The sequence below is a fragment of the Myotis yumanensis genome, unplaced genomic scaffold (assembly GCF_028538775.1).
Source record: "Myotis yumanensis isolate MYYU_CA2020_CCGP unplaced genomic scaffold, mMyoYum1.0.hap1 SCAF_2, whole genome shotgun sequence".
In the NCBI taxonomy this organism is placed as follows: domain Eukaryota; kingdom Metazoa; phylum Chordata; class Mammalia; order Chiroptera; family Vespertilionidae; genus Myotis; species Myotis yumanensis.
The window spans coordinates 160,860,123-160,886,292 of NW_027223753.1; the positions used below are offsets into that span (position 1 = coordinate 160,860,123).

Genomic DNA, 26,170 nt, shown 5'->3' on the forward strand with positions numbered 1-26,170 from the left:
CAGTTAAATAAACAAACCATTGGGCTCAAAACTATGTCAAAATGGGTGCAATTAGTAGGTTAATAAATCTAGTCACTTAAGAATTTTCGCCTCCACAAAGATACTCCAGAGGAGATAAATTAAAATATTCCAGCCTAAGGAAGCCCCCACCAATGACACAGTCCATATGCACTGAACAATTTATTCTTGTTCAGATCTTCCTGGTCTTTGCAGGAATTTGGATTAATCATCCTTTAGGCTCCATCCTGGGTCAGAAGGGAAGGCTTTCATTGCCTGATTAACTACTGGGGATTTTTTTTCCCTTTCAGTGGGGGCAAGGAAAGGATATTTGGTGATCGACTTGAGAGAGCTGGTTTGTGGATTTCCTGCACCTCCGGTGGGCACTGACTAAGCCCCAGACAAGTGAGGAGGTGGACAGAAGGCCTCCCCACCCCCTCACCTTCGTGCCCCCTCTCCCCCCACGCTGCCACTGCTGAAGAGACTCAACCTCAGATTGCTCTTTCATTCATTCACTGAACACACGTCCACATGGCAGGCCCTGCTTCACCTGCAACAGTAAAACATGGTCTCTGCCTGGAGGCAGCTTACAGTCTGCAGGGGAACTAAGTGAAATTGGACAGAACAGGATGTTTTGTCCTTACCCCTGGCTGCCCTGCATGATGTACCCTGCCTCTATCTCTGAACTCATCCTCGACCACTTGGCCACCCACTCACTTTGCTCAAGCCACAGGCTGACCAGGTTCCTGACTCAGGGCCTTGGCACTTGCGTACCGCCTGCCTGGAGCGCTCTTCCTCCAGTCCACTGACGTCTCTGCTCAGAAGTCGCCTCCTTGTAGAGACTTCCTTCATCACCCTCCTCTGTCCTCATTTTCTAATAGTGCTTGTCAGTGTTCGATTCAACCAGATGTTGAGTCTTACCCGTCTCCCCATCAGAATGTACACGCCATGAAGGCAGAGCTTGTCTGCCCTGTTCCGTGCCGTGTCCCCAGGACACACCTGGCACAGACAGATGCTCAGTGAAGACGTGCTGGTGTTTAAGCACAATGATAATAAGGGAGGTACAGCTGGTCAGAGAGCCCATTCGGGGGTGATCAGGGAAGGCCTCCCAGAGGAAGTGACATATGTGAGGGGGAGTTAGCTGGATTTGTGGAGGAAGGGATACTGAGGAGAAGAGGCAGAGAAAGGAAAAAGTGGCTGCAGAAACCATGCCAGAGTGCTGGGCCAACTTCTGGATGATTGCAAAACCTTAGCAAAAGGCTAAAGAGGTGAGAAAGAGTCCCCACATCTGGTCTTCAGCAAAGTATCTGCTGACCTCTCCCACTGAGCTCTGGCCTCCAGCAGAGCTGCCCCAGAAACAGTTCTGCCCTGGAACCCAGACGACGGGGAGGGAGATGCATTGCTGAATGGCACCCTCTTGTGGCCAGAGCCCCTTGAATGGGGTGCCTGAGACCATCCTCGGATTTCCCCTTCCCTTTACCAAAACAGATAGTCAACTGCCCAGTGAGGCAAAGTTGATCCTTCGGTAAGACGGCTCCTTAGACTTGGCATTTTAAACTTCTGTTTTGTTTAAAGATCAGGGCCCCGTGGAACAACAGCACATGCTTACTCAGCAATTCCTACATCCTGGGGACATTACGGGTACTCACTCATTTAACCCTCACAGGACTGGGGTGACTATCAGTGTCCCCATTTCACAGAAGAGGAAGGTGAGGCCTGGAGGTTGCAGGGCTGGTGAGCGGCGGAGCCGGATTCACACCCAGGCAGTTAGTGCCACATCCGCACTCCAACCGTGGCCCTGTGCCACACTGAGGGCAGCAGACAGGCCAGGCCTGGGCAGAGGGAGAGGACAGACAGCGGCAGGCACCACAGGGGACAAAGGCCTCCACTGCAGCCATCTCCCATCCCCTAAGTGGCCTTCAGGACCTGGAGCCAATGGAGCTGCCAATAAAGTAAGAAACACTCCAGTTTGTGGAGGGAGGATGGTGCAGCATGTGGACTCCAGCTTCCCAAGTTCCTGGGGGCATGGGGCCAGGGGTGTCACTGTGCCAGGCTCGGCGAGCCCCGATCCTTGTGCAGACAGCCCCAGCGTGGCAGGCCTCAGCGCGCGGCTGCGTCTCTCGGCCTCCTTCACCATTTATGGTATCTGAGCCTCTGTCTGGCCTTCACAGGTCAGTAAATCCCACACGGGGAGGGGCTGCTCACTCAGGCAGGGCTGCTCTCCGAGCAAGTCCAAATGGCCTCTCGGAGTTCTTGCCGGACCCCGCCCTTTCTGCTTTAAAACACCCGTGGATGGGCCGTCCCGCAGGCCCCAACCACCCACAAACCAGGAGGCAGGAAGGATGGCTGCCAGACTTCCCGATCCTTCGCCCGGGGTCCCCCACCTGTAGCTGCACTATCAGCTCAGCTGGGTCTCTCTAATCCAATCTTCACACTGGCAACCAGGACAGGCCCTGGATTAGCGGGGCCACAGGCCGAAGCTAGTGAGGGAGTGGCTGAAATGCCACGCCCACCGAACACAGGCCTGGCTCTCAGATGCCACTAGATTTTGGGGTTGGCATGCAAACCTCCAGGGAGAGCTCCTGGTGGAAAGGTAAGAGCTGCTCCCCTGGTCCAAGGAGATGAGGCTCAGATCTGTTCTTGTTTCCTCTTAAGTCTCATGAACACAATTTCCCCAGGCTCCTCAAGAGCCATGAAATGAAATCTGTGAGGAAACGGATAAGTGTGGAAACCAGAACGCTGGCTGACAAACACCCAGAGTCAGAGCCAGGCTCCGACCAGGGCCTAGAGGGCTTCCTGGAGGAAGAGAGACCAGGTCACGGTGCGGACCCCATGCCTAGGCCCCTCAGAGAAATGGAGAGGCCAGGGAGCATGTCCCCTCTTGGCAGAGACCCCAGGGAGCCAGCGTTGGCCATGCCCTCGGTCAGTGCCGACTCCTTTATCCCTACGTGGCTGACACTGCCCAGCCTGGGCCAGGGGACACACACTCTGGAAAGGGCAGGCTCAGAAATGGGCACGGGCTTGGAGCAGGAACAGCTGGGTTTGGAAGGGCAGCTTGACTTACTCACTTGGTGTACTCGGGCAAGTCCTCCAGACCCCTCGTGTGAAACAGAACCCCCCACCCAGGGCTGCTGAGGTCCAGATGAAAAAATACAGGTGAGGTGGAAGTACTTAACGCATAACCCACATGACTTTTCCCTTTGCAGTGAAACCCAGAAGGTGGCCGCTCAGGTGACAGGGACATTCTCCCTGGGAGGCCTGGGCCCTAGGGGACAGAGTGGGAAGACATAGTCTTCCTGCTGGTCTGCAGGGAAAGCAGAGCACAGAGCAGCCTGTTCAAGGCCCCAGGCCCAGTCGCCCCAGTCACCCCAAGAGCCGGCCCAGGCCAGGATGAGGTGGGGAGTCAGGCTTACCTGGACACCTGGACCTGAGGACACTTTCCCGGCCACTGTCACCACCACCGACACTACAGCCCAGACGGCTGTGACTTGAGTTCTGTGCCGGCCCTGCCCCTTCCTGGGACTAAGCCCTTGGCAGGATCAATGGATGATGGGGATAATCAGATTACCGCACACCAGGCTGGTGATGTGTAAAACCAAGCCTGGGTGGTGGGAGGAGCAGGGACAGACCTTCAGAGGCCTCAATACTGGCACAATGTCCCCAGTGTCCCCCAGCACGTGAGGCGCATTTGCGAGAGCCCTAGCTCTTAGGGGACAGGGGTGCTCCTCCGAGGTCATCTTTCAGTGTGCGGTTTTCTTCCTACCGGATCAGGAGCTGCTCCAGACAAGGAATCTTTGCCTTGTTCTGCTTCGTCTCCCCTCCGCCCTGGTGGGATGAGGGGGCAGGGACTGGCGTTTGAATGTCCATCTCCCATGGCAGACCCTTGTCACTGTGGACTCCTGGAGGCCATCTCCTCCACCTGCCTGCTCTCAGGTGCAGGGCCCTCTTTCCAAAACAGGTGTGTTTGCAGAAGCTCCTACCATGGACAGTGACCCGGGCGCTGCAGGACGCCTGCCCCAAGGGGTTCTCAGCCAGGCAGGTGTAGGTGCCGTGGTCCTCCGGCAGGGCGTCCTGGATGTGGAGCTCAGCCACGCCAGCCTCACAGGTGGAGTGCGCATACTGGATGGGCTGCTCTGTGGAGGAAGCACAGGAGGGCTCAGGCCAGGCAGCACGGGGATGCTCACCTTCGTTGCTCGGACACACTGAGACCTAATGAGGAGCCAGCCTCCCCCCGTCCCCCCATCCCAGCCACCTGGGCAGAGGCTTGTGGGTGGAGAAAGAGGCAGGTGCTAGGGAGATGGAGGAGAGGAGTAACTGTGAGGGTGGAGGAGTGAGACTGCAGCTGGAAGGACTGAGGGAGAGGTTCTGGAGGCATTTAGAATGCGGGAAGGAAAGGGGCACAGTTCTGCGCATTCTGTTTACATAAATAGTCCCCCAGTCCACATCCTGGACTTCACAGACTTCAGAGCCTGGAAAGAATCTCACAGGGTCATCTGGCCCACAGCCCAGCCTCGGGCAGAGCAGACCAGCCAGACTCCTTTTAGAAGTCTCCAGAAACAATGATTCTATACCCATGGCAGATAATTCCCAGAACTCTCAACCTGATGCTGCAATTAGGTGCATTTCTTCCACGGGACAAGAGGCATTTTAGGGTTCACAAGAAAGATAAACATGGGGAAGTGGAAACAACGCTTGCCCCTTCTTTCCAGAGACCCTGCCAGAGAGGCCATCTATAAAATCCTGCATGGGGAGAGAAACGCAGGCTAGGAACTCAGTGGGTCCCTTAATGCTACATGTTCCTGGGCCCTTATCATCCCAGGATGTGAGCTTTCATTGCAGGAAAAAGAAACCTCATCACTGAGGATTGTGGCCTTAGAGCAGGAATGTGTCCGTTCACCATATAGGAAGCAAATGTCAGCTTCTTCCCTCGTCAGGCCACACTTCATAAAGTTGCGGGCGAGCAGTGGGGGAGGGAGGGAGTATGGAGAGAAGTGTTCTCCCTGCAATGCAATATTTTCTTCTGCACATAACAACACTCACGTCTCCATGACAGTCTGGCGGAGGCGGCCAAGCACGCACGGGACCTGAGGGAGGAGGTTCAGCCTGACCTACTGCCCTGCACCGAATCGGGACTGGAACGGCAGGGGCCAGGGTCCTGCTACTGAGAGGGTGGACCACTGCTCTTGGTTTTTATTTTTTGTGACAATCACACCCTAAAACCTCTCTTCCTTGAGAATACCAGTACATCCCATGACTGCCCTCACAGGGCCTCTGTTGTCGAGCATGCTGACAGCTGACAAGATGTGTGAGAGCTCTCTTTTTTACTGGCACACTCATCTTGTCCCCGCCAGATGGGATGGGATGGTGGCCCCAGAAAAGAGGCACTCAGATCTGGAGACACAACTCCCAGCTCCACGAAGGTTAAGACCAGAGTCAGTGGCCACGGGGACCCAACTTGAGCACAATGCCCTCTAGTGGTCAGAGTGTGGAAATGCCAAGATTCACCAGGAATAAGGAGGTGGGATTGCTTTTCAGTCCTGTGCAGATCAGGTCAGCAAACCACTATTCATGGGACAACTCTGACCTGAAGCCTGTTTTTGTACAGCCTGAAAGCTAAGAACAGTTTTTACAGATTTTAAAGGGTTGAAAAAATCAAAGGAGAACTGTTCCATGATGAGAAAATTGTACGAAATTCACATTTCAGTGTCCATCAGTAAAGCTGTACTGCAACACGGCCACACTCGTTCATTTGCATATTGTGTCTGGCTGCTTCTGTGCCAGGACAGCAGCGCTGAGCAGCTTGACGGAGACAACATTATCTGGCCCTTCACAGAAGAACGTCCTTGCGCCTCTGGCTGGGATGCAGAGGCAGATGGAAGTGAAGCTCTCTCACTCAGATCCATCGCTAGTCCTTACCGCCCATGCTCCGTCCCAGCCACAAGGAGGCTGCCCCCTTGCAGTTAGTCACGAATCCAACAGGGGCTATGTTCTTAGCGAGGGTGGAGGGCGGGGAGACCTCAGTTCTCACTTAGCGATCCAAGTCGACGACACACAGGAAAATTCCATGGCGCCTTTGCTCACCGACGAGAGATAATTTCCATCAAAGCCTAACAGACTATACCAACGAGGGAGGTTCCCAAGCAACATACATGTCAGTGGTGCACAAACAGCTGGACACTGTGTGGTGCATAGGTGATGGGTGCCTTTCTACCTTAAGGAGCCTATCCCATCAGCCCTGAGAGTTGGCTGAGACCCTGAACCTCTGTTCCAGCCCACCTCCTCATGGATGATGCCAGAGAGGTAAGGGGGGGGGGGGGGGGTTTCCAGGTCACCCAACCACTCGATGGCGGAGAAGGACGCGTGCCCTTGTCTCCTGATTCTTGGCAGCTGCTCCTTCCTTCCCCCTGTTGATCCCCAAAGCAGACCTTGCTCAATTTCATCAATTTTATGGACTGTTCTCAGTTCTAAAATTAGAGTTCTTCCAGACTTTTGGGACTTAAAGGCCTTTTTTAAAAGAGGAGGGTGATAATATATGAAAATTTTTTCAAAGGACATTACTTGGCCAAAAAAAAAAAAAAAAAAAGCTTGCTACCTTGGCCGGGTAGCTCAGTGGGTTAGAGCATCGTCCTGATACACCAAGGTTGTGGTTTCCCTCTCTGGTCAGGGTACATATAAGAAGCAACCAATGAATGCACAAATAAGTGGAACAAGTCAATATTTCTCTCTCTCTCTTGTTCTCTCTCTCTCTCTCCCTTCCACACTCAAAAATCATTAAATACATTTTTTAAAAGTTGGCATGTCTCCATAGGACTATACCATTAAAAAGAATTACTGGTCTGTGGACCCCAACACCACCTGCCACTAAATCAAAGACGAGGTCCTTTGAGTAACTTCTAGTATGGTTCATTAATTTGGTGTATTTGTTCTTTTATTGACTCCACAAATATTTATTGAAGGCCTATTATAATTCTGGCCACATAAAAAGAAACTAAATTGCTTGTGCACCTATGTCCCAGGCACTTCGTTAACTGTTTTATATAAAGGATCTAATTTAATTTCATGGCCGCCACCCTGGAAGGTAAGTGGCATTATTTCCGTCTTGCAGGCAAGGAGCTCAAAGCTCAGAGGGAGTAGTAACCTGCCCAGTATCCCCAGCCAAGGGCAGGTCCCATTCTCTCCCTGTACCTGTGCTTCCTTCTGATGCATATGTGGTTCAGAGTGATACGTGTGGAAGCCAAGTGAGAATGCAGGCAGGACCAAGGGGGCCTGAGGGCTGGGGTAGGGCACTGGGGCAGGGGGGCTCACCATTTAGCAGCCAAGTGATTTGGGGCACTGGGGTCCCCTGCACCGAGCACTGCAGCACAAAGTCCTGGCCCTCGACGACAGTGCAGTCCTTCAGGACGCTGGAGAAGGAGGGGGCCGCCTCCATCAAGGCCGGTCCTGTGAGGGCAGAGAACAGACAGGCCATCTCAGATCCTAGCTGGCCCATTCTGGCGACTGACTACAGTCACTTCAAGTCTCACAGGTAGACACCTCACTGCCCTGGGCACCCAGGGCTTCCTCAGAGGCCTCACACTGGAAGCGGGCACACCTCTGGGGTAGAGACCTGGAGCCTGAGGCGGAGTACCTGGCAGGGCTTTCCACCATCACAAAGCACCACATATGGGGGTGCTCAGGACCTGGGCCTGCCTCTGCTCATGGGACATGGACACTCCTGCCTGGTCTGACTCTGACATCTCCTCCTTCTGCCTTTCTGGTCCTACTCCACTGTCCAGTGTCTCTAAGCTTATTTATATCCATCGGTGACTGCACAGTCTTGTGACTGTCTTTTTACATGGACAGGTCACTCGTGAGAACATTTCGATTTTAAGTTAGCATAATTACTTTTTCCAATTCCAGGACTGAATCAGATGACAGACACATATGCGTCCCAGTGTTCCACCCCACGCCAATGGCCCAGGGCTGCTGCGGGTGGGGACTGTGCCTTACGAAGCTTCCACATGATGATGACCTTGCGGACCACTCAGCTAGACTTCCCAGAATTCTGTACATTGGTGAACTGGGGAGCATTTTGTAGTTTGAGGACCTTAATTAAGAGCAATAGGGATAGATAATCTCTTGTACAACAACTAGGACACGCTGCAGAAATGTCAAGGTGGCTGACGGCTGAGAAAAGGTAACTAGACTGGATGATTAAAAAACATCTCATCTGTGCTTTTCAATAGATGCTATTCAGTACAGTGATGAGAGGCAAGCCATGTGATTATACTGCAAGGGTTTAAGGGCCAAACCCCATAGTCGAGGGCTTACTATATGCCAGGTACTTCTCCAGACGTGACTGTGACAAGGCCATGCGTTTTCTGTCTTAGCTCACTTTACAGACGAAGCTAATAATTTCCCATAGCCAAGCCCACTGGTGAAGCAAGGCTCTCAGCTACATTCACACTTCCTCCACTAGACCAGAGCTCCCCTGAGGGGAGAGCAGCCAGGAGTCAGTCATGGGGCATCTGAAAGGGACTGGACCCGAGGGAGGGATGGACGGCTACCTCAAGGGGGTGTGGGGAGGCACCACCTCCACTTCTTCCCCGTCGGTGTCCAATTCTCTCCCTAGAAAAACGCCTTTGTGAGCCACTGAAAGTGTGGGCTTCCATGTCCAACCAACGTGGGTTAGGAACCTTTTACAAAGCATGTGACCTTGGACAAGTCACTTAACCTCACTACAGCTCAGTACTGGGTGTGACTGCAATTGGCTTGTAACACTGTTGGGCTAACTAAATGGAGCAATGCAAGTAGAACATTAGCACAAGTGCCAGCACACTGAGCAGGCTTTTCTGGTGGAGTGTTAGCTGTTACAGTCATAGAAGCTGTGACAGAGTGGGGAGGCACGGGGCAGGAGTTGGCGGAAGGTGCCTGCCCCTGCCTTGACTTTTCCAAACAAGTCTGAGCCACCAGGTGTTTACTTAGACACATCCTTGCTTAAAAGACACCACAGACGCATGTGTCTTCTCAAGGATGCTTACCCTGCTAAGTGTACTTAATAGCCAATTCTGGTTCAAGCTGTTGTTACAATAAAAGCCTATGGAGGCAGGCGAACAGGGCTGCTTGGCTGCTATAGCCAAGCAGCCTCTTAGCCTCTCTTTCACAGAAATGTGTGTCAGAGTAATCCATTCATCCGTGGCTCAAGGTCTGCCGGTCAGTCCCGGCAATAGAGACTCTCTCTACGTGGCAGCAAGTTTAAGGAAGAGGGAGCAGAGAAAGTTGGAGCTAAAGAGGCAGTGAAGCAGAAGGAAGAGTTTTCCTTCCCCTTCAGCACAGGGAAGAGCAGAGCATGCCCACGGGGGAAGAAGGGCCTCTGGGTAAAGGGAGGGGGAGAGAGAATGGCGGGAGAGGGATATTATTGGTTTCAGTCTTTGTGGAGAAGGGAAAGAGTGGAAAGAGAAGTCTCCCTAAGGGAAACAGACAGCTTTCTGCTGTGATAGGAAAAAAGAGAAAGAGGGGGAAATTTTACAGAAAGATAGATGGGTACAAGCATTATCACAGTTTTGTTACAAGAGTGAACACATGGGAGCAATCTAAATACTCAACAATAAGACTATGCCTACATTGGGTACATTATTCTATGAAACATGATGTGGCCATCAAAATTATGTTTTCAAATAATATTAAATAAAGAAGCTCATGTAACATGAGCAAATTAGAATACAGCACAATGTCGATGTTGTTTTAAAAACATTAAAATATCATATATTTGAGTCATAGGATCATGTATTGTTTAAATGCCCCACAATGAACACCCATTACTTTTATAAGCAGATATTACAATAAACAGAAGAGATGTGGGATCCCACATCAGCTCATGTTACTTTAGACGCGTATATTTAGGGGACGTTCGGCTCCCTGTGGTTAGAGAAGTGAGTGTTGGCGCTACCCAGGCAGCTGAGGAGCCCAAGAAAGGCAGCTCTGGCCGGGCGGGCGTGGGCCGGGCAAGTTTATTCTGAGGTGATGTTGATGAACTCGAGGTCAGGGTCACTGTCCTGGAGCAGTGACTTTGGCCTTGGCATGTATGTGGGGACAATGTCTGCGGGGTTGGACACCCTGGGTGGGGGCTGTGGGAGATGACCTTATTCAGGATATGAAATCCCCCTCTCCCTCCCTCCCTCCCTCCCTCTCCCTCCCTCCCTCTCCCCACCCCCCTCCCCCCGCCCCTCGCCCAGAACCCAGGGAGACCAGGAGGAATGTACTCACTTTTTACCAGGAGAGTCCAGTCACAGGACACCTGGCCTCGGACGTTGGAGGCTATGCAGCTGTAGCGCCCACTGTCCCTGGCCCGGGCTCTCAGCAGGCAGAGGTAATGGGACCCACCATCTTCGTAGATCTCAATGGTGCCTTCTCGTCTCCTCACGGGGACACCTTCCAGGAACCAGGCCACTTGGGGCTTTGGGATCCCTGAAACTGCAGGGCCAGGTGAAGGTCGTGAGGTCCCCTGAGAGCACCCTGTACTGGAGGGTGGGAGGCTGAACCCAGGAAAGAGCTCAGACTGGTGTGTAGCTGCCTCCTGCTTGAGTCCACTTTCTTACCCCTCGACCCTCCATGTCACAGAAGTGAACAACCCAGGACAGGGGCAGGGTCCTAGTGGGGAGCGTACAGGGTGACAGCTAGGTCTCCAGGTGAGCCAAAGCCAGCAGGAGGGAGGAGAGGAGGAGGCCTGTGGCTGGTGTTTGATGGTGATGATCAGTTTCCCCTCCAGGGTGGTGAGAATTAGGGCGCAAGGCTGATGCTCTACCCAACAATGAGCAAGGGCACTGCTGGGTATTTCTCAAACACTAGACTGAGTCCTTCCTGAGGGGCGGCCCCTGCAAAGTGGCTTCCAGGGTGGCTGGTGCCCAAGGGGGTGGGTGGTGCAGGAGGCTCGGACACTGTGCTGAAGGAGGGAGTGGCCACCCAGGGCTACACTGTGGGGCCAGTGACCTCAGCTCTACTCACCCTCACACCTGAACTTGACTATTTGACCTTCACGGACTTCCTGGCTTTGGGGCTTGCTGTCGAATGTGGGGAATGTTGAGTCCCTCCGGCTCTCCGTGGGGATTTTCCTGGAAGTGACCTTGTTCACAACGTCTTGGGTTCCCAGGACAGACTGCCTGGTGGGGAGGGTGGCTGCAGGGGGAGCGGCTGGCCTCTCCTTCGCCTCTCTGGAAGGCAGGAGAGTGCCCGGGTCCGGTGCCCTGGGCTCCGGCTGGACCCTGGTGGCCTGCAGGGTGATGGTGCTGGAAGTCTTCTGCAGGACAGGGGTCCTCAGGGCCTTCCTGGGCGAGTTCCCGGGCAGTTCCAGCTTGGGCTCCCTCAGGGGCGGAGGCTGGCTGTTTGGGGCCCAGGCGGGGGGGCCGCCTCTCTGGGTGCTGGAGCAGTTCTTACTTTCAGCTGCAGCTCCCAGGCTGTCCAGTTTGGGCCCTGGTGTGACTCCATTGGCCACTTCCTTCCTGATATCTGAACTGGCTGCCTTTGTTCCCCTCAACGCTGACCTGCGGGTGGTGGCGGGGAGGAGGACAGCGGGGCAGGAGAAGGAGAAATAGAATGATCATCTGGTTACTCACAAGCATTACTCATCACAAGCACAGATTCCAGGGATCACAGAAGCCCATGGATCAAGAGAAAGTGAGAGCAAAAGTGTGCTCTGCAGTGTTCTCAGGTTCCCAAGCTAGAGAACGAGCAGCCATTCTCGACCCTTCCCTGGCCCTCATCCCCAGTCCAGAGCCTGATCGTCCCACGTTTATTAAATCTGCCTTATTTCTCTTCTCCACAATAACCAGCCAGTCTCAGCCACACCCCCACTTCCCCGTTCATGCGGCCCCTCTGTTCCATGTTCCACGGAGCAGGCGAGTCAATCTAAAAACATGCATCATGCCATTTCAAACTTAAAGATTTCCCAACAGCTTTTCCATAACGTGAAGAGCAAAACTGAGCTTCCCGAGACGGCCTACCAGGGTGCCTCTATGAGCAGGGGCTTCTGCTGCCCCTTGAACCTCATAAGACAGCGTCGGCGTTGCCTACTGGGCTGCAGCCACACGGGGACCCTGTGCCCCCTCTCACCTCACAGCCCACACACCTGCCCTCTGCCTGAGCTTTTCTTCACCAGCTAACCTCACTCTTCACAGACCTGGGCTCAAGCATCATGTCTTCCTTCAGGAAAGGCTTCTCTGGCCCTCGAGCCTACACACGCTCTTCTCTGTTACTCTCCTCAGACTTATCATCTGCGCTTACGCATTAGTGCGCTCTGTTCAAGCCCTTCTCAGCACCAGGTATCTGCTCGCCCCACGCACCCAGGCCGCTGAGCCTGCACGCGGGGAGGGCGCTCCTGAGAAAGAGGACCAGGATGGCCGTGCCCTTCCTGGTGACACGACTGGAAAGGACTCTGAGCAGACGCTGAGAAAGACGGTGGCACTGAGTCCAGAGTCTCAGTACTGATGGCAAGGCTGAAATAGAACCTGACGGCATGTTCAATAGGAGAACGAAAGGAAACACCCAAAATAAAACAACACCCCCTCACAGTTCTCCCTCCCCCTACACCAAAAATAAAACACCCCCAAACATTTCTCCCTCCCTCTACACCCAAAATGAAACAACACCCCCAAACAGTTCTCCCTCCCCCATGACTCAGAAATTCAGGGCATTTCTAGATGGAAACATAATAATCACAAAACCTAAACATACCTATTGGCATTGTCCAAACCTGGAAAAAGGGAGAGGGTAGAAACACTGTTAGTGGGATATTTTATACACCAAGAGGAGAAAGGAATAAGACAGCAACCTCTTCCACTAGAGTTGTCATCCCTTAAGATCTCTCCCCCTCACCCACGGTCCCACTTCCCTCTCTCCTTCAGCTTCCCTGGTCCTGAACGTCTTGGGTTAATCTGACAAGCCCCTCTGAGCTCCGAGGACTGTCAGTGCTTCCCCTGCTGCCGGGCTGTCTCGGTGGCTCTGCCGTCACAGCCTGCAGCAGGGCACCTGTCCTGCTCTCTAGCCATAGACGGAACCAGAGCCAATAGAGGGACAAACAAAAATAAACACGTGCTGAACATTCCAAACCCAAACAGTTTAACTTACACGTGGCCCTCAAAAACACCACCACCCAGATCATCATTTTTTTAAAATACATACCTGCTATAAAAAGTTAAGAAAAAGTGTGTTTTTATTTAGTTCCTCAAAAAACATAGTTTTTCCTGCCACATTATTTTTTTTTATATATTTTATCATGGAAAATTTCAAAACATACAATAGTAGAGAGAAGGATGCAATAACCCTGAGCTCCATCACCCAGATGAAGGAAATATCAATATTTTGCCAGTCTTATCTATTCCTTTGCTCTGTTTTCTGGAGCGTTTTCTGGGAGTGTTTTAAAACAAATCCCAGATGACATAGGATTTTGTCATCAAGTACTTCAGAAGGGAGCAGGTCTCTAATTCAACGTCACGGCAAGTAAAGGAAGAGTGACTAAGATTCTACTCGCCATGCCTCACAGCAGGTCCTGCCCCTGCAGTGGGCTGTGGGGTTGGATCCTGTGGTCGGGCCAGATGATGCAGATGGAACAGAAAATAGCAGCATGTACCGTACATGGTACAACTCAGGATGGTTTCAAGAAACTTGTTTCAGTTAAATATGTTTATATACAGAGGCATGCCCTGAGTTGCAATGCGGAACACATTTCTTTCTGTGGGTTGTGATAAATGCTTGGGCCAAAAATGGTAATGAGAGTGAGGAGGAACAGTTTCTGGGAAGGAAGGAAATGTGGGAGAGACACATCACAGCAGAAAAGGTGAGAAAGGAGGAGGAGAGGCGGAGGCTGTTTTCCTCCTTGGTCCTCCAGACCCCACCTTGCTCAAGGTTCCCGCTCCACACGCTCCGACGTTCCTAGGCTGGACTTGATGGGACCAAGGACAATATAAGAGGAAGACATATTCAAAGATACTTCAAAGGAAGAACTGACAGGGACAGACGATTACAGCAAGAGGAGGCAGGGGTGAAAGGTGAGGCTGGAATGTCCGGTCCGGGGGAGAAGGAAAGGGGGGATCATGGGGGAGACAGAGTTAAGTTGATTTGAAGGATAGAGTGAAGCATGGATGGTAAGTTAAACTTTAGGCAGGTTACATTTGGGGTGATGGTGTTAGCCATGTCCGCTCTTCCGATGGGCATTTAGAGACATAAAAAAGGAGTCTGAACAAGAAAAGATGAAGACACGTGTGAGGGGCGGAGGGTGGCCGTGTCTGTGCTGCCCTCCTACTTCCTCCCTCGGGTTCAAGACCCTGCCTCTGGGGACACTTGAGCATGTGAATAGGACACGTGTAACACAGAGACGCATAATGGACACGCAAGGAGGGTACAGACGCCAGGAGGGACTGTGTGCACCAGCCTCCTGGGCCTACCTTGGATGGAGAGCTCGGCGGACATGGAGGCCTTCCCGGACCCGTTCACCACCAGGCAGGTGTACACTCCCACGTCGTCTTGGCTCACCTCCTGGATCTCCAGGACCTGCATCCCATTCTTCTCAGACATAGACACTCGGGCACTGGGCTGCAGGGGAGCATCTCCCTGTGGTGGGAGAGGGTGGCTTGGTCAGAGCAACCTGCTCCCCTGTTGGCTCTGTCCTCCTACCTCCAGCCACGAGGGTGGGACAGACCCTGGGCCTGGGCAGCAGAGCCCTCTGTCTGAGCCCTGTCAACACGCTTAGAAAACAGGCTTTAAAAAGACAGTTTTCAATTACAGTTGACATACACTATCATGTTAGTTTTAGGTGCACAACGTAGTGACTAGATATTTACATGCTTTACGAAATGATCAGCCGGGGAAGTCTAGAATCCACTTGACCCCACACGTAGTTACTGCAGTGTTACCGACTATATTCCCCACGCTGTACAAGAGTAGTCGTTGAACAGCCCAACTGCCCTGACCCCAGGTCTGTGTATGCAGTGTGGTGCTTGGTTGAACTTAGAGCAGACATATGGAACCTGTTTCAAAGGAGCCCCAGTTTTCAGTGGAAAATCCTATATTCCTCCTTTTAGTTCTCCTTTGTCTCCTTGTCCCTTTTATTCTTTCCTCAAGGTCAGTTCAGGAGAATCAGGAAATAGGTAAAACGTGTCCCATAAAAACAAACAAACAAACAAAAAGTGTCCCATCACTCATTTTAATCCAGGGGTTCCACGGCTCCTCAGTGCCGGTTAACATTCACTCCCCCCTCCACTTCCTGCTGCTGCCTCCACTTTCCCACCCACCACCTCCTCCTCCACGTCGCCCAGACCTGAAAGAGTTATAAAGCACTTCCACATGGAGTATTTCAAGGCAGGTGGGAGAGCTCTGCCTCCCAGATTAGGAGACCAGGGTTCTAAGAGACCAAAAGACTTGCCGGTATTACATGCTTTGTGAACCAGGGAGCTGAGGGTTAAAACCAAGTCCCACGGCTTCAAATTCCACTCTGTGGAGATGGTTGGGTCTGTGTTGCACAGAAGTCTTACGCTGTTTTGTGTGTGTGTGTGTGGATTATAGGACATTGTGGACTGAGTAACAGAGGGAGAGTATGCAGCCAGGGGCAGGAACCAGCATGACTGTGAAACATACAGAGAAACCCAAGAACCACCTATGGATGAAAAAGAAGGGGCTGATTAGAAAGACACCCCCATTGGTCCAAGGGCCTAATGCTAAACCTTCAGGGTCCCCAGGTCTGGCCAGAGTTGGGGCAGACAAAACCTCACCTTGAGCCAGGTGACCTGTGGTTGGGGCCGGCCAGTGATCTTGCAGGAGAATCGCCCCATCTGTCCTTCTCTGACCACCGCACGGCCCAGCTTGGTAGCAAACTTTGGTGGGCACTCTCCCCAGATGCTGGGACGGGTCTCCACTGTGGGGGATGTGAATCTGTCCCGGGAAAGAAATCAGCAGAGAATCCAGCCTCAGACACTGCAGCAATTCACATCTCTTTTTTTCTGATGCCATCCAAGTCACTTAATTGGGGCCAGGGACCAGTAAAGGGCAGCCTGCTCATCTCTGTGCCTCAAACACACTTCTGATGCACCCCCTGTATCTCCAGGGAAAACCTGTGTCACCAAAACCTGTTTCCTTTACCTCCTGGGCCTGCAGCTAGACTTCATTTACTAAACTCCCTTAAAGTAGGATACACTTGAATTCTACTGAGTTCTGACCAAACACCTGGGTTGTGGCGAACAGACTTCAAGCAGAAGTGCTGTATGCCATATCCAGACTGGACCCATAAAACTTCCTGTGAGATTCTCCACACTCTCTCTTGTCCACTCTTCTGGCTAGATGCACAGGGTCCAGCAAAGGCTCCGAGAACTAGGAGATGGTGGAGCTACAAAATGGAAAGAGCCTGGATCCCTGAAAAATAATAGGAAACTTCTTCACCTGTTTAAGAATATCTGAATTGACTGCTTGAGTAAGAAATAAACTTTCCCGCCCTAGCCGGTTTGGCTTAGTGGATAGAGCGTTGGCCTGCGGACTGAAGGGTCCTGGGTTCGATTCTGGTCAAGGGCATGTACCTCAGTTGCAGGCTCCTCCCCGGCCCAGGGCACGTGCAGGAGGCAACCAATTGATGTGTTTCTCTCACATCGATATTTCTCTCTGTCTTTCCCTCTCTCTTCCACCCTCTAAAAAATATCAATGGAAAAATACCCTCGGGTGAGGGTTAAAAAAAAAAACACCACCAAAAAACTTTCCCTTTGTTATTGTGATTAGGGGTCTTGTTTGTTACAGCTGCTACCATTACTTACCCTTACCAATATAATTTTACCTTCTATAAGAAGTGTCACATAGCCCTAGCCGGCTTGGCTCAGTGGATAGAGTGTCAGCCTGTGGACTGAAGGGTCCCAGGTTCGATTCCGGCCAAGGGCACATGCCTGGGTTGCAGGCTCGTTCCCCAGTAGGGGGTGTGCAGGAGGCAGCCAATCAATGATTCTCTCTTATCATTGATGTTTCTATCCCTCTCTCCTCCCTTCCTCTCTGAAATCAATAAAGAAATATTTTTTTTAAAAAAAGAAGTGTCACATAGATTGCCTCTTCTAAGTCTGCTTACTTAAGTCTTTCAACTATTGCCTTGATTGTTAGACATCCCTGCAGACTATATGGCCACACATCCCCCTTCCTTAGCATTTAGCAGCATTTAGTCCAGGGGCTATCCACAGAGGCCAGGTCAGGAGGCACTGTGTGAATGGCCCATCACATCCCAATAGGCTCCCACTTTAGTTATCATGACCCAGGATCCCCAAGAAGATGTGTTCCCTAGACCTGTTCTGTCAAGTCAGCAGGAAAAGCTAACCCAGCCCTTACCCTGGCTTGAACATCCCAGAACTTACCCCAAGGTTTTGGAAACAGGCTGACCGTGCCTCTTCACAAAGCCCCCTGCAAGTAGGAAACAGAGAAAGAGGCTTGAAGAGTCCGGTCTCAGCCACCAACTTGGAGCAAGGAGTCAGTCAACGAGAATGGATGGGACAACAAAGGACACAGTTCACCCTGACTGAGCCCGTATGGTCAGGCAATATGCTGGGCACTTTACATGCATCATCGCCTGATTTCCTGCAATAATTTAAGGAGGCCGGTACTACATCATCCTTCTAGTGTTTAAACAGATGAGAACAATGGGATTCAGAGAAGTCGCCCACTCAAGCCCCAGAGCCGGTAACAGTGCAGGACTGCACCCGGGCCTGTCTACTCGTGAACATCAACACCTGCTGAGCTGTCACTGCCGCTGAGGCTTCCTCTTTGGGGTTGGGGGGTTATCTGTGATCCACAGCTGGAGCTTCCACTTTGGGGGTTATCTATGGTGACCCACGGTCTCTCCAGGAAATGACTCAGTTGGAGGGAGCGGTCCTTGTATCTCTCTTACCACATCTATTCATGTTGGACACATTCAACACTCCATCTTTCTGCTTAAAGCCCAGCAAATAGCAACACCCATCCTGCTGGGATGAAGCCGATGACCGGAGATGCACTACTGTGGAGCCAGCCGTTAACCAGCACACCCAGAAACAGCTGGGGTCAGCTCCTTCTATCCAGCTGCTACTGCGGGAGGGACAACTCACAGTGTGCCCACGCAGTGACTATAAAGTGGTGGGTGTTTTTGAGGAATAGGAAGGGGAGGGCAGGGCATTTTGCGATGGTGATCAGCCTGGAAGTTGTTCTCTCTCTGCCACAAGCTGGAATGTTTATGAAACCCCACCCGAGGCACACATGGAAAGGGCAGGTGTCACTCCCTGATATGAGCAGGCAGCTGCCATGAGAGGTTGCAGGGTGTTGACTGGAAAAGGGGAGATTCCCTTACATGTCAGCACCGATCCCATCTACAAGGATGCATAGGAATGGGAGGTGAAGGTCATGGCTGCGTATTTCCCTTGGCATAGCTGGCCTAAGGTTCCACCAGAACCCCAGCGAAAGAGGATTAACACACCAGCGTCACATTTAAGCGTGGTTCCATGTGGAATGGCAATTGCAGCACCTGCATTCTGTTTAACATAACTATCTAGTGAGCTGTGTGTATTCATGCCACAGTGCGGTTTTGTTCTTGCGATTCAATGCTCTTCAAGATTCAGAGAACTTCTAAGCTGATAGGGAGGACCCCACTGACAATGGCAGTCGGGGTGCTGGGGCCCCTCCATCACTGCTGGAGGGGGGAGTACCAGTCAGCCCTTTTAGAAAGGATCTGAGCGAATGAAACATGAGCTCTAAGTACTCTGCTCTTAGGCCAGCAACTTCCTTTCTGTGCCTCCAGTCAAAGGAAATGATGCTAAAAGTAGAAAAGCAAGTTTACACAGCTGTTCACTTCGGTCTTGTTTGTAGTGAAAGTTGGAAATGATGTAAATGTCACACAGTAGGAAGACAATAAGTGGTTAAGTAAAATGTTAAGAACATATGAAACATAGAAGTATGTTAAAATATCCTGTCATTGGCTCCTCAGCACACTCCATCTGGGCTGTGACTCCCTCTACTCCATGAGCTCCATCCGGACCACCATCTCGCCAAACCCAGCAGGTAATCCTCTTCCTCAACTCACTCGGATGTTCTGTAGCACTTGACATGAGGGGCCACTCCCCTTCAAAGCCCTTCTCCTTCACTTCCTGCTTCTCAGATTCTCCAGGCTCACCCTTCTTCGTCCATCTCCTCTGCCTGACCTTTGCAGCAGCTGAGTCCTGGGTCTTCCCCTCAGCACCCTAGGCTCTCCCCCAGGAGTCTGTGGATAGCTCCATGACTTTATCATTTTTTAAAAATCTTTATTGTTGCAAGTATTACATATGTCTCCTTTTACTCCCATTGACCTCCTCCAGCCCGCCTCCCCCCACTCCTTCAGGCCTTCACCACCCTATTGTCTGTGTCCATGGGTTATGCATCTATGCATACAAGTTCTTTGGTTGATCTCTTCCCACCCACCCATCCTCCCCTGCCTTCCCTCTGAGATTCCACAGTCCATTCCATGCTTCTGTGTCTCTGGATCTATTTTGTTCATCAGTTTATTTTGTTCATTAGATTCCACATATGAGTGACTTCATGTGATACTTGTCTTTCTCTGAGTGGCTTATTTCCCTCAGCATAATACTTTCCAGGCCCCTCCATGCTGTCTCAGGCCAAGTGCCCATCAGTAGATGAGTGGATAAAAATGCTGTGGTACATTTACACCATGGAATACTATGCAGCAGCCCCATGACTTTAAATATCACTCAGAAGCTGATGACTCTCGAACCACATCCCACCCGTACTTCTTACTCATTCACCAGAGGTATCCAGAACAGTGCCCAGCACATGATAGATATTCAGATATTTTCTAAATTAGTGAAATTTTATGAAAAAGAGCAGCATATAAAATTTTCTGTTCAATGTGATTATAATTACAAAAAATGAAATACCCAAACATAGGAAAATGACCAGAAGAAAACGCATCAACTGTTATTTGGGGTGGTGGGACTATGGATAATTTTATCCAGTTGTCTTGTTCTAGAACCTATAAATATAATGGTAAAGAAAAAACAAAAACTCTAGTTATAAAAAAAGGAAAAAAAGTTGGAAGGTGTGGAGAAAGAAAATTTAAAAAGGGAAAAGATTCCAGCATCCAAACAGAGGTAAACATGCCCTCTTACTAGTACACACGCTCTATGCCACAGCATCAGCAACATGCCCAATCACTAAGACTCCCACCTTAAATATCCATGTACCATTCTCTGCACTTAACCTACTGTAATGCTCATTTCATTTTGGAGTAAAGATATGATAAACATGAGACTGACAACTGATGAATGGATAAGCAAAAAGCAGTCTATCTATACAGTGAAATATTCAGGAATAAAGTAATGAGACATGCTATAACATGGATGAACCTTGAACAAATTTGCTAAGTGAAGAAAGCAAGACACCAAAAAAAATGTACAATTCCATGTATATAAAATGTTCTGAAGGGGCAAATCCATAGAGACAGAAAGCAGGTTAGTGGCTGTGACGAGCTGGGGTGGGGCGGGGAGTGCCTGCTCAGTGTGAGAGGGGTTTCTGTCTGGGGGATAAACAGTGGTGATGGTTGCACAACACTGTGAATATACTTAATGCCCCTGAATTGTATACTTTAAAATGGCTGAAATGGTAAATTTTAAGTTATGTGTATTTTAACAAAATAAAAAAATTAAAACTCTAGAAGAAGCATCTTTAAAACTCTTGGGAGCTCAACATCTTAATCCAAAGGCTAAAATTCCTGTATACCTTAAAAAACAAAATTAAGTTAAAAATATGGCAGTTCCTCAAAAAATAGCAAAAGAATGCTGTTTGGAGGTACTTCCATATCAGAGTAAGAGCAGTTTATGGTATGATCCAAAGGTAACACATAAAGCATTCAGCTAAAAATGGAACTGAGGAATGCTTATTTTAATGTGAGTTAACACCAGAGAGTTTACATCAAAACAAAGAGACTTGGGGCTAAGATAACTAATGGAGTCTATTTATAGGCAAAAATGTGAAGTTGCAAATTGTCAGATAAAGCAAAATTAATTTTGTGAAAGCATGAAAATTTGGCAGAACAGTAAGGCTGTGTAGAAAAATAAGTGGAAAGGGGATTAAGGTAGAAATGCTAAAAATAGAAGAGTAACTTAAGAGAATTGGTGGAGACAGGACCAATTAATGAGAGGAAAAAGACCAAGGCACTGAAGGTATTTGAACAGTAATCTCTGATTTTTTTCAAGGACAAGTAAAACCGGAATGCTGGCAGCTTTTAACAGTGAAAGTTCAACAGTGGAGGGACCCAGCACTTTTTGTCAAAGGATATAGAGCAGCGGTTCTCAACCTGTGGGTCGCGACCCCTTTGGGGGTCGAACGACCCTTTCACAGGGGTCGCCTAAGACCATCGGAAAACACATATATAATTACATATTGTTTTTTGTGATTAATCATTATGCTTTAATTATGTTCAATTTGTAACAATGAAATTGGGGGCCACCACAACATGAGGAACTGTATTAAAGGGTCGTGGCATTAGGAAGGTTGAGAACCACTGATATAGAGACTGAGAGAATGCTGCTGAAAAGGGGAATACGTAATCAAGATGGTAAGGAGAAAAAATGCTTCTAAAAATGTGTGGTGTCACAATTTATCATCCAAACTGGGACTCTCAACACCAAAAGGGACATAATTAATAATTCTGCCAGGAAAATATGATCAAATCAATACTATTTCAGGCAAACCAGGGAGCAGTCACCCCACTAGTAGGTAAATTCAAAATGGATTTTAAGGATTACTTAAAATAGTTGTTCTCCACTTAATCATAACAAATGCCCACTTTTTATAACAGATATTTAGCAATGCCCCTGGGCCATCCTGAATTGAAGTCTGCCACTAACCACCCATATATATAACTTCAGAAAGAAAATAAATGTAAGGTCCCACCTAAATATTAAGGAGAAACAAAAGGAAAATAAATTGTAACAATATTGATTTCAGTACATCAATGTTCAAGCATGACTATCTCATATGTAAATGCTCAGGCACATTAGAAGTCATAATGAAATGATCAGATGTTTGCACTGACTAATATACATGTTTGGATTCCAAAGTAAATGATCAAAAAAATGTACTGTACTAGTAGTACAGGAAAATGAGAGAGCACAGGTATACAGGTGGACACCTAAAAAATAAAAAGAATAAAAAGTAGTGTTAGTAATGCTATCTGCCAATTATATCTCAATAAAGAGAGAAAAAAGAAAAAAATATATATAGTAAAAGATAAAGTACTGTTAGGATAAATAACAAAGCAGACATATTATATAAAAAAGAAAGACTGAAATAACCTTAAAAGAAGATAACTTAGCAAGATAAATTACAGACCACTGAAGTAGAGAGAGAGAGAAAAAAATTGTAAGTGTGGTATCAAAGCAATTTTCTATTTTGTGACATGGGATCTTTGAGACCTCATCTGTACTAAAATACTGATTCAATTTCTATTTTAAATAAGGCTTTGGCCAGAGCTTCAACAAGTGGTCTGACATGCATAATAAAAGCTAGAACAAAACCTGAGCCTTAAGAGAGAGGCAAAATGCTTCAAAGCTGGGAAAGGGGTATCTCGGAGCTGGGCTGGTTGAAGATTGTGAGTTTTAATTTAAAGACAATAGCGGATTTCTGGAGGATTCGAAAGAAGAGAGTAATAAAATCCCATTTGAATTTTAAAAAAAGAGATTTTGAATAGCAATGTGGAGATTAGAATGGGGTATGAGAGAAATTGAGGAGACCAGTTGGGATTTGCTCATCAGGACAGAGGATGAGGCAGCCAGGACCAGGACAGAGGGAGTGGGAACAAATGGGAACTGCACAGCAAGATTTGTCATCTGACTGGGAAGGGAAGGGAATGCCTGAGGATGACTGAGGTGGCCTGGTTGTGCTTCTTCCCAAGCAGAGGCAGATTAGATTATCACCTGTCAAGGTTTCAGCTGTGTCTTCCAGGGCCACCGGTCCTAACCATAAGTGTTAATGGGCCCCTAATGAAAAGCAAGGCCCTACAATCAAGACTACTCTATCCAGCAATGCTATCATTTAAAATTGAAGGCAAAATAAAGAGCTTCCCAGACAAAAAGAAACAAAAACGAACAAACAAAACTAAAGGAGATCATTATCACCAAATCAGTATTACAAGTAATGTTAATAGAACATTTTTTAGAAGAAGAGAGAAAAAAAGAAATAGAGGAACATAGGTATAAAGAATAAAATGGTAATAAGTATCAATAATAACTTTAAATGCTCCAATCAAAAGACATAAGGTAGCTGAATGGATAAGAAAACAAAACCCATAATATATAGGCTGTGTACAAGAGACCCACCTCAGAACAAAAGATATACACAAACTGAAAGTGAAGAGATAAAAAAAATATTCCATACAAACAGAAATGAAATAAAAAGCTGGGGTTGCAATACTTAAATCAGACAAAATAGACTTCAAAACAAAGGCCATAACAAGAGACAGAAAAAGGTCACTACATAATACTAAAGGAATCAATCCTATTAGAGGCTATAGCCCTTGTAAACATATATGCACCCAAAATAGGAGCCCCTAATTATATAAAGAAAATCTTGGTGGACATTAAGGGAGAGATCGACAGTAACATAGTCATAGTAGATTATTCTAACACCCCACTGACATCAATGGATAGATCTTCCAGACAAAAAATCAACAAGGCAACAGTGACCTTAAATGACACATTGGACTGGATGGATTTAATATTTACAGAACATTTCATCCCAAAGCAGCAGAATATACATTCTTCTCAAGTGCACATGGAACATTCTCAAAGACAGACCACATATTATGAAACACAGAATGTCTTAATAAATTCAAGAAGATTGAAATCATATCAAGCATCTTTCCTGACCACAATAATATGAAACTAGAAACCAATTACAATAATAAAAACCTGAAATAAACTAAGACACATGGAGGCTAAATAACATGTTATTAAACAATGAATGGGTTAACAATAAGATCAAGGAAGAAATCAAAAGTTACCTAGGAACAAATGAAAATGAACAAAACAATTCAAAATCTATAGGATACAGTGAAAGCAGTCCTGAGAGGGAAGTTCACAGTATTACAGGCCTACCTCAAGAAGCCAGAAAATTTTCAAATAAACAATCTAACCATAGAAAAAGAACAACAAACAAAAGCTCAGAGGTAATAAAAGGAAAGAAATCATTAAAAATCAGAGTGGAAATAAATTACATAGAAACTACAAAAACAATTCAAAACATAATGAAACCAAGAGCTGGTTCTTTGAAAAGATAAACAAGATTAACAAACTTTCAACCAGACTCATCAAGAAAAAAAGAGAGAGGATCCAATAAATAAAATCAGAAATGAATGAGGAGAAGTAACAACTGACACCACAGAAATACAAAGGATTGTAAGAAAATACTATGAACAACTATATGCCAACATATTGGTCAACCTGGGCAAAATGGATAAATTCCAAGAAACATACAATCTTCCAAAACTCAATCAGGAAGAATCAGAAAGTCTGAATAAACCAATTACAACTCATGAAATTGAAGCAGTAATAAAAAATTATCAACAAACAAAAGTTTCAGACTGTATAGCTTCACAGGCAAATTTCACCAAACATTCAAAGAAGAACTAACATATATCCTTTTTAAACTATTCTAAAATATTCAAGAGGAGGGAAGACTTCCAAACTCATTTATGAGGCCAGCATTATCCTAATTCCAAATCCAGATAAAGACATGATAAAGAAATAAAATTATAGGCCAATATCCCTGAATGATATAGATACTAAAATCTTCAACAAAATATTAGCAAATCAGATCCAGAAATACATTAAAAAGATAATACACCATGACCAAGTGGGATTTATTCCAGGGATGCAAGGTTGACACAATATTAGCAAACCAATAAACGTGATACATCACTTAAACAAAATGAAGGATAAAAACCACATGATCATATCCACAGAGGCAGAAAAATCATTAGATAAAATCCAGCACCCACTTATGATAAAAACTCTCAGCAAAGTAAGAATAGAGGGAACATACCGAACATAATAAAGGCCATATATGACAATGCTATAGTCAACATCATACTCAACGGGCAAAAACTAAAAATGTTTCCCTTAAGATCAGGAACAAGACAGGGATAGGGATGTCTTCTTTTCTACTCTTAGTCAACATAGTACTAGAAGTACTAGCCACAGTAATCAGACAAGAAGAAGAAATAACAGGCATCCAAGTTGGTAAGAAGGAAGTAAAACTGTCATTATCCGCAGATGACATGATATTATATATCGAAAACTCTAAAGACTCCACAAAAAAAATGACTAGACCTAATAAATGAATTTGGCAAAATAGCAGGATAAAAAAATTAATATTCAGAATTTGGTGGCACTTTTGTACACCAATAATAAGTTACCAGAACAAGAAATTAAATAAAAAACAATCCATTTACTATTGCAACAACAAAAAAATAAGGTACTAGGAATAAATTTAACTTAGGAGCTAAAAGACCTGTACTCGAAAAATTATAAGATACTGAAAAAAAGAAATTGAGAAAGATACCAATAAGTGGAAGCACATACCATGTTCATGGATAGGAAAAATTAACATAATTAAAATGTCCATGCTACCCAAAGTAATCTACAGATTCAATGCAATTCTTATTAAAATATCAATGGTATATCTCGCAGATCTAGAACAAATATTACAAAAATGTATATGGAACCACAAAAGACCCTGAATTGCCTCAGCAATCTTGAGAAAGAAGAACAAAGTTGGAGGTATCACTACCTGATATCAAACTATACTATAAGGCCATAGTAACCAAAACAGCATGGCATTGGCACAAGAAAAATGCATATAGATCAATGGAACAGAATAGAGAGCCTAGAAATAAATCCACGCCTTTACGGTTAACTAATATTTGACAAAAGAGGCAAGAACATACAATGGGATAAAGACAGTCTCTTCAATAAATAGTGTTAGGAAAATTGGACAGAAACATGCAAAAAAAGGAAACTAGACCAGCAACTTATACCACACACAAAAATGAACTCAAAATGGATTAAAGACTTAAATGTACATCACAAAACCATAAAAACCCTAAAATAAAACATTGGTACTAAGTATAAAATATACCCAACTGTTGAAGAATGTGTAG

General features: G+C 47.5%; 1 protein-coding gene across 1 annotated transcript in view; it reads right to left on the reverse strand.

The window, feature by feature from the left end:
• Positions 1–26,170, reverse strand: part of MYLK (myosin light chain kinase) — a 166,415-nt gene that overhangs the window by 96,186 nt on the left and 44,059 nt on the right. Inside the window, exons 3-10 of the mRNA XM_070406351.1 lie at positions 17,349–17,394; positions 15,738–15,897; positions 14,415–14,580; positions 12,706–12,724; positions 10,981–11,516; positions 10,243–10,449; positions 7,303–7,437; positions 3,978–4,130 (exon numbers count right to left, since the gene is read on the reverse strand). Coding sequence (XP_070262452.1) covers positions 3,978–4,130; positions 7,303–7,437; positions 10,243–10,449; positions 10,981–11,516; positions 12,706–12,724; positions 14,415–14,580; positions 15,738–15,897; positions 17,349–17,394 — 1,422 coding nt within the window. The remainder of the gene's footprint in view (positions 1–3,977; positions 4,131–7,302; positions 7,438–10,242; positions 10,450–10,980; positions 11,517–12,705; positions 12,725–14,414; positions 14,581–15,737; positions 15,898–17,348; positions 17,395–26,170) is intronic.